We start from the raw sequence: 14,299 nt of genomic DNA, 5'->3' as shown, positions 1-14,299 counted from the left end.
CATCGGTAACTCGTGGCATTAAGGTAGCACTTAAAAGATTAGTGATGAGCACACATCGGTAACTCGTGGCATTTAGGTAGCAGGCACAGACTAGTGATGTGACAATGTTCTTCCTATACGAGTCGAGAAAAAGAAACCACTAAAAAAAGGAAATTAATTAAACTACCTAAATGCCACGAGTTACCGACGTGTTCATCACAATGGTATACTCGTACATATACTACTTACACTTGCTTAAGGCCCATTTACATGGTACGAGTTTCTCGCACGTTTTGGGGCGAGAAATCGTATGACATTATCGTATACAATAATCGTCAGGCGATTATCGTATAAAAATGTTTACACTCATGCGAGAAATAAAAACTCGCCTACGATTATGTCATGCGATACTCGAACGGAGATTATCGCCAGGCGAAATAGTTGACACGGGGAGCTGCATTCTAGGGAGATATTTGCATACGATTTCTCGACTCGTCTAAACTGGTTCTCGTATGACATTTTTCCACGTACGTGCGAGTATCGTACGAATCGGTGCGAACCGATTTTCATACGAGTTTTACCTGTCAACTTATGTGATTAGTTACTAATCTTTTCACTATACTGTCAATATTCTTAATAAATATTTCTTGTTTCTCACATTATTATTAATTTTAATATATTTTAAGCTGCATTTACGAGTATTTTAATATTGGCTCTTGGCTGAAATAACGTGACGTTGATTTTAAGAAAAAATAAGTTGCCGGGAAACGACAACATACCTACACGGTGTTTCTGTGATATCTGATATCTGACTATACTCTGAGGGGTGAATACATATGTAGGTCATACATAAAAACATTTACCTACTCCATGGGTAGGTTGTCATAAATTTCGAAGAGTCACATAATACGTCAATGTTTTCTATGGAAAAAGCAGATTTGTTTTTCACGATTTCGGGGTTGGCTCCACACTCCACAGTAAACGCTGTTCAGTATGTCCTACATAATTCACCCCTCAGAGTACCTATGGTCAAACATCACAAAAGACACTGTATGAAAAGAAAAATATTGTTGTGCGTTTTAGCTATTAATAAAACATTTAAAATGTCCCAAAAAACGCATAAAATTGGGACTCCAACAAACATAAACTCGAAAATCTCGAAATACGATTCTCGCATTAAAATTTTGTTTACACGGAGATATCCAATCATTAAAGGCGAGGCGATTATCGCTCCTTCTAGTACGATATCGTATGTTTAGTTTACATGATACTATATTTTTTCTCGTGCTACGATAATCGTGCGTTCGAGGCGAGAAACTCGCACCATGTAAATGGGCCTTTACACATATTCTTTGAAATAAATATGTATTAGTACGATTAAGATGATATCAAGTTTGAATATGACGTGTCGCTTAACTTCAAACTCGGGTAAGTCCATTCGACCCTCTCAGCAAATATCTACCCTATTACCTTTTCTTATTACCAAAATCGCATAATCTGACAGATGGATTTACCCGAGTTTGAAGTTAATCTACTCATATTATGTAAAAAGCAGGTATTTTTTACATTTTCTTTTTTTAAGCCCTAAAACTAATATTTCTAATGTAATTTTACGATTTATCAATTTCAACTAGCCCCCTATTTCGAGATTTACACTCCATACTTTCGTATACACATTAGCTTGCTGAATTTTTAATATAAATAAGTTGATACGTACAATACATAATTATAAGTACATAGTGTGATACCTTATGTATTTTAACTCTTTAGATGTCTAAAACTCATAATATTTTCAATAAATATTATACTGTGCAGTCGAGTTCATAAGTAGGTATACATTTCTTCACCTTAATCCATTGCAATAAGGTTAAAAAATGTATAGATATTTATGAGTTGTACACTGGGTCGTATTTGCTCCCTTGCGGACATGAGCCCACTTTGATAAAATCTCGACTTCAAGATTCAAAGTTCATATATGTATAATTCTGCACCTATGCAAATACATACATGTACTATGTATACATATACATGGTTACCACATTTTTCTTTTAGTTAACAATACCTTTTTTTAATAGTCCCGATTTTTAACATCGTGCTGGCTTTCAACTAATCACCTAAAGCGGTGTAAGCGATACTTTAAGAAATTGTCACTTATTGCACAAACACAATTTTCGTCTAAACGTCTACGATATGAGCATTTCTATGAACTCCTGGTCGTAATCCTTGAGTCGGGGCCCACACGGACTTTCGATTTGGAGCCCTGCGAGCTTGCCGACCAGCCAAAACGTTTCCATCTGGCCTTTGCCCTGTAAGTATTATAATGAAAATAAGTTAATAAGGTTAACTTGGGTAAACCGGTACAAGACGATTCAAGAAAGATGGCACGATTGAAAGAATCATGGTATAATAATATACTCCGCCTGGTACTCTATTCCGAGATTCGCGTATGACCTAACTGACACGGGCCTATGTCATCACGCTGTTTACAGGTTCTCAAACTTTAAAATGTGGGAGAATTTTAACCAACGGTGAAAATTATTTTAACAGCATTAATTTTAAGTTATTCATGTAGAAACATAGTAAAATAAAACAAATCTAATGTATTAAATTAAACTTTCTTTATCTATACAAGACAAACGTTTAAAAAAACTAATTCACAGTTACACATTAATTACCAAGCTTACGACGTGAAAAGTTTGGAAAACACTGCGACTGCTGACACTGAGCGAGAAGGAAATAACAATTAACACGCGTTCGACAAGGATGACGGTCAGGGCATGAAGTTATCTAGATCCGAATTGTCAAATGTGACAGCGCTATCCTGTGTTGCCAGTAATGTAAACAGAATTACCCGAACGTCTGAAATTTCTTTCGTGAATCGGAAGATATTGCTAACGAATAATTAAAAATGACGTGTTATTGTAAAATTTAAGATAAAATACATTATAAATGAAAATTATAAAATTATAAAGAAATATTTTAACTTATTAACCATAGCTATAATCAAAAAGAATAGATAGTATAGAGGGGTCCTGTCATTGTAAATTTTGTAGTCACTGTAAATTTACTGCCATCTATCGACACACGACTAAAACTCAAAATGAAAACGTATAAAGTTATCAAAAAATTTATATATATGGATAAATGATTTTATTATTTTTATATCATTTTGATCCATGTTCATTCACTGATATCTATGTGTTAAAATTGTTAAATATGAAACGGTGTCGTCACGCCATCTAGCCGAGGATAGGCTAAAGGTGTGTGCGGCATCTATTCGAGAATGACTTTTACTTGAATTCCGAGGCACGTTTTTTCCTTAGACTTTATTCGTCTTATACGAAGTTACATATGTCTTTGCTATAATGTACCCATGTAACATGTTATGTTGAAATAAAGTGGCAATGTTATTGTGACGTAGGCCCGTGTCACTCTGGGAATAGAAGACCATGTTTTATTAGACCATGGAAAGAATGACTGAATGGAAATATCTACATATATGTGTGTAACAGATAAACCAATAAGGGCCACCCCATACGTTTGAGCGTAGGAGTCCTGTCAACGATATGGAAGATGGCGTCGCTGCGCAGTTGCGCATAGTGATTTAATTCTCTTTGGTTGCGTCAACGTTGCGTCGAGCGGCAGCCATAGAGTCGACTAGACGCCGAGGCTCGGGAGATGCTAGTGTGAGGTGGCCCTTAAATGGTGGCTCTGGCTGTATACCGATACATGTGTCATGTGTTTTTGCGCAAGAAATTCCAAATTTGAACTGGGTTTTCCGTGGCTGTTATAGCGGTTATATCTACGTGCGTAATGGGCAGAGTACCTACTAGCAAAATAGGTACGAAAACCATATAGTCCCATAAAATATGTAGTTCCTAATCCAGCAAAATAATAATTCATGTCGAATATCTGAAATATGTTACAAATAAATAAAGTAACACGTATAGCATAACAATAACAACCTTATTAAATGTAAGACCATGACTAATTAAAAATGTTAATTATAAGATATTTATATAATGAAATGGTGAAATTGTATTATTATAACGAAACTTTTATAATAGTTTCACGGTGATTCAGGGTACAATAAAATTTAGTTCAATCATACTTACAGGAATATCTTTAATGCCTCTCGACTCCACTTCGTACCCACCAATGAGGTCTAACGCCATCTTCGTCGTATCTGATATGTGGATTTTCATCGCTGCAACAATTTATTAAGAAACCTGTTACCAAAGTGCCGGAATTTTACGCGGATACGCCTCGTAGGTTAAACCGTACTCATTTACAACGGAGAGAAAAAAAAAAGAATGAGCAGTGATAGTGAGACCAAGGCGATAGTTCTATTCTAAGAGGCTAGGGGCCAGCTGTCGTTGGGGCATTCCAGACTAATGTCGGGTACGTTCTTTAAAAGTTCTAATAATGCTAAGGAGCCGATAGTTTGGCATGATAACGTTTGATAACTCAGGTCTAAATTCAACAGTAAATAATACAGATTTCTGCGGGTTGTTTAGGTGGCTGCCATACGCATGACGTTCACGACAAAGTAGACCTTCTTGTGGAATGCCTCCACTAAGCAAATGAATGGAAATGCCCCGAGATTTTAATTTGTACCGTGACTGATCATAGATTTAAGAACCTTCGAAGATGGTCTAAAAAGACGTACCTACTATTGCCAGCTGTTTCATAATATTAACGATATCACGAAGCGTGTGGTCAATTCTGTAGTACCTCAAGGATGTTTATACAAATTTGGTTAAACTGCTTCTTCACCACCACCTATGCGCAAAATATAAACTAGCTCCAACATATAAACAGCGTATTTACTTCACTGGAAAGGTCTGTCTAGTCCCCACAATACAAGATCCCATTTTCCCCGTATCTTACCTTCCCCCGTACTTTCCATGCGACTCGCCGTATTGATAGTATCACCAAATAGGCAGTACCGCGGCATGCAAGTCCCGACCACCCCCGCCACGCAGGGCCCCGTGTTGACGCCGGCGCGTATCTTCAGCGATTCGCCGGGGCAATGGGGGACTGTGGCCCCGTCCAGGCTCCGCATCAGCGAGAGGGACATGTCCGCTATTTCTGAGGCGTGCTTATTTCCTGGAAAAGAATAAGCTTTATTAATACAAGCTTTTATTTAACTTGCCCTGTTAGTATTTAAGTTTGTTAGTTAGCGTGGGTCAAATCTCGGAAACAAAATTTGACACACTTCCCGATTTTCGATTGAGCTAAAAATTTGCATAGACATGTAAGTCGGGTGACAATGCAATATTATGGTACCATCGAGCTGATCTGATGATGGAGACAGGAGGTGCCCATAGGAGCTCTGAGATGAAACAACGCAACCTAATTGTGGTTAGGGTTTTTAGAATTGTCTCGATGAGTATTAGTTGCCTGTGGTAAGAAAAGTACAGTCAGCGATAAAAGCTTGTACCAAAATTGTTTATTTTGCCAAAAACTTATTATATGCCAATGCACTGCGTCGGGAACGCGGGTTGGATTATATTAATAGTTTTAGTAGGTTATTATATGTACATCTACGTCATCTACATTACTTCGAATGGGAAACTGTTTACAAATTTATATAAACTTGTAGAATAAATACAAACCGTTTCGTTGAGGCAAGCCAGAGACAGCCATGTAAGCATCGCCTATAGTTTCCACTTTGTAAACATTGTACTGCGTTATTTTCTCATCAAATAATCTGAAAAAAGATGAAAAATACAATCAAACAATACTGAAAATAATAAACTAGTTGCTCTGTGAGCTGCAGACCCCGCGAACACCCATGGCTCCGTCATAAGTTTTTTTAAACAGAACTGTATTTCTAGTACCCACCTGTACAGCATGTTGAGCATATTGATAATCTCCATAGGCGTACTATTGGCAGATATGGATGTGAACCCCACAATATCACTGAAGAATATGGTGACGGCATCAAACGCCTCTGCCGGGACGGTTTTCTCCGCTCGCAGCCTTTGCAGCACAGGCATTGGGAGCATCTTCGAGAGAAGCAGGTCGCTTTTCTGTTTCTCGGCCATTAGCCTCTGGGTTGTGGTTGCGATGGATGAGGAGTAACCCTGAGAAAGAGACAATATTGTCAATCGTACCCATTTTACTTGACGGCGCTCGGTTCATGGCTACTCTTAAGACCAAATTTTGGATTTACCTGTAACTTGTATATTTGCTAAGGTTTTTCCAATTAAAATGGAATTAACAGCAGTCACAAACCTAATTATCAATGTCAAATGAATCAGATGCGACGACACAAACCCGATCGTGAAACGTGTCATGAATGCAAATTAAAAAGGATAATGCCTAGTTTATTCTATAATACAGTAATTTTATACATTTAGCGTTTGCGTCAAATCCGGTAGTTCTGATTTTTTGCAGACTTTTTTATGATGTTGGCCCAATGAATAATCCAAGTTTGAGACCTCGAGCGCCGAACGCAACTTTGTCAAAAATCAAAAAAACCGCGAAAATTATGTTTTTTTTTTAGATTTGGACAATTATAACCCTAAAGGACTAGTTTTTGATAGTATCTTCTTAAGACGTTTTTAAAGTAGTCTAAATTTGCTACAATAAATCAGCTTTGTTTGACCTTAGGAACAATCGTGCCAAGCGGCATCGTCTGAGACATAAGTGCATACTCACTGCACTCACTTAGCTTACGAATTCATTTTCAAAAAATTATAAAATTTGAAAGGCTTTTATCTCATATTATGAGACTATAATTGTCTCTGTAGATCTAGTAGTTTCAGAGACAATTATAGACTCATATACACACATATAGACAGACGGACAGTGAGACTTAGTAATAGGATCCCGTTTTTACCCTTTGGTTACGAAACTCTAAAAATGGTGGTCACCTTTTTTGGAATTTCCCTTCAAACTTGATGTTGCCAAGGATAAAATCAAGAAATACGAGATCAAACAAACCTATCAAACTTTTGGGATATCCCGCCAATGACTTACCTACTTTCTTAACAAGCTATATAAGATCCCAAACGCTAGTATCTAATTACCTTACATAATAATTAATTGACTTGCATTTAATGTATCATTAATTAAATTATTAGGTATTTTGTTCTTCTTATTGTAAATAATTTTTGAATATGACGATTAGATATGCACCGGATATTCGGTTACTATCCGGTATCTGGCCTATCCGGCCATTATTTTAACATCCGGTCGGATACCGGATAGTGACCTACTATCCGGCCGGATACCGGACATTGCTTGATTTTGGAGTAGGTAAACAAAATTGAAATAAGAAACAGTTACGGTCATTATACTCATAATCGTACCTACTCGTTTATTATTTTAAAACAATTTAAACATTCCATTCACTTGCACGCGCACTCATTTCGAACCTAGAAATGAGTCCGTGCGAACGTTCACTACGAAACAGGGGGCCGATTTTTGAATTCCGATCGTTCGATTTCGGCACTCGAAAATTGGTGGAAAACGGAGAAATGCTAATTTTTGAAATACGAGCGATAGAAATTGGGAATCGAGTGGTATCGACGACCACTCGTTTCCAATTCTATTAGTAGAATTTAAATGCCTAGTAGTGGAGATATTATTGAACGAAATACACGAAATCGAGCGGTCGAAATTCAAAAATGTTCAATTGATACAAATAAAATCTAAAAATAATAAAATTACGAAAATCGGATTGTTTCATTGACTCGGAGCCTGGTTCAGGTTGGACTATCTGTTCCGGTTTTTATCTTATTTTAATACGGTACCTTGAAGACTCGCACTGATTGATGCATGCTAAATGGAGTGAAAGTCGTGCGTAAGATGCGTGCGACAATCATCAAGATCGCATCAAAACCAGTTATAAACTATATTATAAAATTACACACCCCTGCCCTCACCAGGCGTAGCTCACTCCGCGATTTCGTCGCTTTGCTACAGGTAGCTAAAAGGACATCCGTTCCACACCAATTTTGGTGGCTAGCCATAAGCCGCGCGTGGCGCCTAGCGGCCATATCTGTCCTGGCGGCTTAGCACGGTCGCGTTTTTATCCCTTGTCATCATGCCTGTCACGTTCTAACAAGTATATAAGTGCGAAAGGGACGCGCATAGTGATAGTCGATAAAAATGGAACCGTGCTGAGCCCGCTGATTGTAACAGACGCGTTTTGTTAGAGAGTGAGTCTTCTGTACCTAGTACTATTATTTATTCTGTGCCCTCACACAATCACATAAATCACAGCCCTGGGCTGTGAATTAAATCTTTGAATTTTCTAATCTGTCAGTTATGTTCATATTGTTCATCGACTTAAAACAGGAGACGTCAATCCTAATTTTATAATATAGTTTTGAACTGGGTTTTAATACGACCTTGATATTTCAAAATAAAAATATACAAGTCTATTTTTATTATTTTCATGTTTGGGTCAAAATTAATTTGGTAAATTTTTTGGTGCGACAACTTGGATGTGTCCCAGCTGGATTGGCGGGGTCTTGCTCAGCACAGGGAGGATTGGAAAGGGAGAGGGGAGGTCTTTGCACAGCAGTAGCACACACAAATAGGCTTTAGGGTAATGAGAAATAGGGCCGGATTTTTCCGGCCGACTCAGATCACTAGGTTAAAAAAAATAGGCTAAAGAAAATTTAGGGAACATCATTATTTCTACAACAAAACGGTTTACACCTATCATTTCATATATTCAGTACGGCTAAGGTAGTGTCGGTGACGTCACATACCTACATTCAGCGAAAAGTATTTCAAAAAGTTCGGTAACAAAAGGTTGCTTGCATGCGTTTAGTTTGATCCTTACAAGAAATAGGTTATGCACTGTGGTAAAAAAATATAATCCGGTGTCTAATTATATTAGGGTTCTCAATTCTCACACACGAGTCAAATAAATTTTGTGAATAATTAGGTAGATGGGCAGGAGGTCCTGGCTTATTAGTCGTTCAACTCACCAGCTAAGCTCAGTCCACTCAACGCTACTGCCTAAGCAAGACGTCAATCGTGGTCCACAATGAAGCTGTCACATGTGATACTCGTAATAGTTGTATTAGGATGTATCAATGCGTTTCCACATACGAGCTATAGATCATCATTAACAAAATGTCCCATAGGAAAATATAAAATATTCAAACATGGAATTGACATGTGTGTAAAGTGTTCAAAAATCGGGAATCATCCGTGCGGTATGGCTTTTATTATACTAGTTTAATCTATGTGACTAGGTAATAGTTTACATATAGGTACCTAATTTTTTTTTTTTATAATTTACGTATTTCAATTTTTGTGGTTCGTTTTCTTCTGCTCTTATCAGTACAGATAATTATATTTCAAAAATCTGGTGTCATAATAAATGGTACCTAGTTTTTTTTGTATAAACGTAACGACGTACGTACGAAATCGTATTTTCTCACTGACTACTGAAAGTCACTCCCTCAAAACTCAAAAACTCAAACTACTAAACTACTGAACTCAAAACCTCAACCCTCAGAAACTCAACTCAACTCAAAAACTCAAAAGCTACTGAAAGGATTTTCATGCGGTTTTCACCTATCGATAGAGTGATTTAAGTGTATAATTTATTAAGGGTAGCCTGTGCAAAGCCGGGGCGAGTCGCGAGTTTTAGATAAATACGCCTTAATCATGCATACCTACATATGCATATCGGCACTACTTTGAAAAAATCTCGTATCTTACACTGCTACTCAAAGTCGAAAGGCAGTAACTCTGTATGCATCCCAGACATAGATACCACATTTTTCTTTTGGTTGCAGAACAAGATACGAGTTTTTTTCAAAGTAGTGCCGATATGCTTTTAGTTTTATCTTCCTAATACTAGACTTTGACCCAATTGCTTTGTCACACTAGATTTAAATCGTTATAGATGTATTTAAAAAAATGTCATATCGAACAATGCGTGTACAAGTTTTTTTTTTTTCAGGTCACTTCAAGAATCACATCCGCCATCGTCGCAACGCTAACAATATCTCAAAAAATTAGGCTTAATTGATGACTTGATGGAATTGATGGTTTTTGGAGGAATAAATATTTTGTTAAACAATGTTGGTTAACAATAACATATAGAAATACATTACTAAATCTGACGTGATTGGAATAAACTAAACGAATAACAGACGTAATTGTAAATTAAATATTATTGTGAAAGTGACGTTTTATACACTGGCGGATACAAGATTGTAGTTTGGACGGGGCCTGAACCCAACGAAGAGCCCTGAGATTTGCGCGAATGATAAAATAGACCTATTGTATTTCATTTCATTTTCAGTGTATATGAGATTTTTATTAAATATGTTATGTAGGTATAGAGTAAAAGTTTATTTACTGATTGGGGAAATGTTGTTAGTGAGCTACAATATAAAATATGTACATAAATATGAAAAATACAAGTTTCAATATATTTTTTTTGTAATGTTGTATGTTTGAAGTCCTTTCACAAGTTTCACACAAATATTTTCGGGCAAAATGACAAAAATATTATGCGAGTACGATTCAAATGTCTGGAATTGGAATATTATTCTATAATTGATTTATGTATCATATTGATACATTTAATGGAATAGGTATTTATATGTGACAAAGTAATTTAATTGGTATGTGTGTAAGTACCTAATTTCATATTTGCATTTGTATAAATTGTATACGTACCTGTCGGCAAAATGTAACGTCCTCACATACTTTCTGTTGCAATAATGTTGCCTATGTTAACTATGTTTACAAAATTAAATAAATCATTTGAGTTTGGTATTGATTTCTATTATACCTGTGATACTTATTACTAGTGATAGTACGTATAAGAATACGAATAACACTTAAGAATTCTACGAATGGGAATAACTGTGGTACAAACTCACAACTTTGCAGATTTCTCCATACACCAACCTGGCTATCAACTGCAAACAGGTACCTATAACTTTGCCATCACAAACGTACAGTTATAACTTAGCGCCACCTGCACCATCCCACTGGCCCGGGGTTAACCGGTTAAACCTGGAGTTACCGTGGGGACCAGTACAATTTGACACTAGGTTAACGGCTTAATGGGTTAACCCCGGGTTAGTGGGATGATGCAAGTGGCAATATAAGTAATTACCGTCTATTAAAGGCACAAATTATGTACCTAAGCATTTCATACGTTGCCATCGCATAACAAACTTAGGAACAGAAATATAAGCACGAAAACATAGAGGGGGAAGCTACGCCTACATCTCCGATTAAAGTAACGGCAATAATATAAAAGATAAAACACTATTCGTCTCTTTCTAACTATCCAGATGGTAAAACATGATGGGCATCGTACCGCAAACTCAGTAGAAACACGCATACAAAAAAGTCGTGTATTATGAAATGTTTTAAAAGTTATAATTTCATTTCACCATTCTTAATTATATCATTCAGTCATTACTCATTAGTCGTTCCATTCGGCTCTTGACTAAAATTTTTCGGAAGAATTTGCTGTAGATTAAAAAAGAATATCAGGTTATTTGATAAATATACTAAAAGTCAGTAGCTATTACGATACTGATTATTATAAATTGTCCCATATTTTTATGTGAATAGTTTAGTAACCTACCACTATGTTGCCTCTAAGCCATACATGCAAAATAAAACAAAATCATATAAAAATGTGACATAATGGAACGGACAAACCAGGGACACTTTTTTATAGTAGATTATTCAGAAATAACCAAAAACGTCAATATGTACTACAAAAAAATATGGTTGCCTGTAAAGTCGGTTTACGGACGATAATTTTGCGTGATAACATCATAAGAAAACATTACCAACATTACGTAACGTTACCATGGAGATCTGTCCACAACGTTACCATGGAGATCTGTCCACAACGTGACGCTTTTTCGTGCATGCTATACCGGTGTTCATCGAATTATAAGACGTTATCACGTCAAGAAAATTATACCAGTTACCAGTAAGTACTTTTAGGTTAGGCATGTACGAGTTTTCGTAGCGTTACAATATGTAAAAACACGAAAGACATTGTTAGGTAGGTACTTATGTAATATTCTGAGCAATGATTCCGACTTCTAGGTACAGTTCCAACATGCACTCGAAATTGCTCAGTCGTTAAGTCATTCGAGGAGCAGTTGCAATGAATATTATTATGGTATTGCTCCAATACACTTAGAATAAAATTTTATTGTTATGGTACCTTTTTAAGTATCTTATTCTGAGAAAAAAGAAATACAAACTTTCATTTCATATTTTCCCAAGTTTAATTTTAAGATAATCGCTCCTTTGATGAAAAATCTCGTTTGATCAGTGTTTTCTAAGAATTGTGTATTTTCTTGCCAAATTGTAGATTTTCATAAGGTTTAATGTTATTCTAGTAGTCAGTATTTTCATTGAGTACGTGGATTCAGAGTAACAGGCGGTTTTTGGCGGTGGGTTTGTATGACTCTTAATATCAGCAATTGAACATATAGAAATATTTGTGGCGTTTCTGTAACGCATTCTGTTATATTTATATATAACACTACTACGTCAGACGTATACGTGACGCTAGAACGATAAAATGATTCAATACCCATTATTTAATAAAATAAGTGGCGGTTGACGTTACAGACCAATTTTTATACAGTTAACTGACAATTCGTGAACCCTATTACATGAACATAAGGTCCATCGTCGTTCAGTTAAGAATGTCACTCTTATTATGGGACCTGAAAACATGTCGGCGATGACTCACTCATGATTCATGAATGAAATAGTATTATTATGAATGAATGTGATCTCAAAGGAAAACTAGAATTATAATTAAATTTAATATTACTGTTTAAAATTATTTAAGGAATATCAGTTTCATTGGTATACTTCCCGTTACCAACTAAGAGGAAAAGATTAATGAACTTAATTAAGCACTTACATTGTGTATTTTTTTTTCAAAATACAAAACAATATTGTATGTACACAGCCAGGAACTTAAGTAAACTGTAAAGCGTTTGTACGTACAGTTGGGTGTGCAAGTTATCTTTGTCTAGGGGCCTCGATCGCATGTCGTAGTTGGATGATTATAACACTTATACATTTTTTGAACTGATGTAACTAATTCTTCAATGTAATTTTAGGCGGTTATCAATGTCATCATACTGATATAGTTTACGCACGCAGCGCCATTGTTGTTTTGGTAGCTTTTGTAGTACGAAAAGTAGTCATAATTTATTATTCTTGTATAGGTAATATTCGTTAGAGTCTGTGCGGAAAGAGAAGGGTCAAGGAATGTGTGGGGCCCAATACATTCCACGACTCTTCTCTTTCCGAACAGACTCTACACACCAGAGTTTTATTAATCCGTCCTTACTCCGACACAGGGGTCGGACACAGGTATTTGTTCCATACAAAAATACCGGTATTATTACGTTCTTTTTCGTTATTTGGTTTATTATTTCGTTTTTAATGGGACAATCTAATAATACCTAACCTAAAAGTACCTGCTGACGTATAATTATAGTGTTAATTCACACTTGACTGTTCGTTACGCAATGTAACGTTTCGCAGAAGAGGGCTTCCCCGTATTGGCATATAAATCATATAATTAATTAATTATATGTATTTCTACGTACCTAGTTAATATGTACGAGTACAACTGCCTGAGTCGCATACTAATGTGATGTATACCTATTAGTAAAGTTATTAATTGTGCCGATAGAACAATATATGCGGTTTTGGCAAAGCAACTGAGATACATTTTCATGGGTACACTACATAATTCCGAAATATTTTATGCCGAATTTTAAAATATCGAATTTTATTATTCCGATTTTTAAATGCTCGACCCATCAAAATTCCGATTGTCGTAATTACCGAACGATGAAAATCACGAAGTTTTATATTTCCGAATAGTAAAACCGACGATTATTTAAATTCAACACACAAACACCGAATTTAACATTTACGATTTTTGATATCACGAATTCCGAATTGTCATAATTCCGATTTGACGTGATTCCTATTTTTTAAATTCCGAATAACGATATTCCGAATTTGTTGTTAATAAATAAAGGTACCTAATACGTTTCTACGGGGGTAGCAGTTCTAACGTAACCTAAACCTACTTTCTTAAAAACAGTTACTTACTGTAGGGGTCGCAGTTCTAACCTAACCTATACCTACTTTTCTGTAAGCAGTAAGTTTCTAGGGCAGGGAGGGTCGCAGTTCTAACCTAACCTACACCTACATTTCTAGTAGCAGTTGGTTTCTGTAAAGGTAGCAGTTCTAACCTAACCTAACCCACTTTTCTAGTAGCAGTTGGTTTCTGTGAAGGTCGCAGTTCTAACCTAACCCACTT

At 36.2% G+C, this 14,299-nt stretch overlaps 1 protein-coding gene across 1 annotated transcript in view; it reads right to left on the bottom strand.

Annotated features, from left to right (window-relative positions):
* Positions 1 to 2,162: 2,162 nt before the first annotated feature.
* The window catches only part of LOC134796467 (uncharacterized), a 69,241-nt gene continuing 57,104 nt past the window's right edge, over positions 2,163 to 14,299 (bottom strand). Inside the window, exons 12-16 of the mRNA XM_063768660.1 lie at positions 5,827 to 6,068; positions 5,598 to 5,692; positions 4,870 to 5,088; positions 4,095 to 4,186; positions 2,163 to 2,285 (exon numbers count right to left, since the gene is read on the bottom strand). Of these exons, the coding sequence (XP_063624730.1) occupies positions 2,163 to 2,285; positions 4,095 to 4,186; positions 4,870 to 5,088; positions 5,598 to 5,692; positions 5,827 to 6,068 (771 nt within the window). The remainder of the gene's footprint in view (positions 2,286 to 4,094; positions 4,187 to 4,869; positions 5,089 to 5,597; positions 5,693 to 5,826; positions 6,069 to 14,299) is intronic.

Source organism: Cydia splendana, chromosome 13, assembly GCF_910591565.1.
Source record: "Cydia splendana chromosome 13, ilCydSple1.2, whole genome shotgun sequence".
In the NCBI taxonomy this organism is placed as follows: domain Eukaryota; kingdom Metazoa; phylum Arthropoda; class Insecta; order Lepidoptera; family Tortricidae; genus Cydia; species Cydia splendana.
The sequence above is the reverse complement of the archived record's forward strand: the minus strand, read 5'-3'. Positions and strand labels throughout refer to the sequence as shown.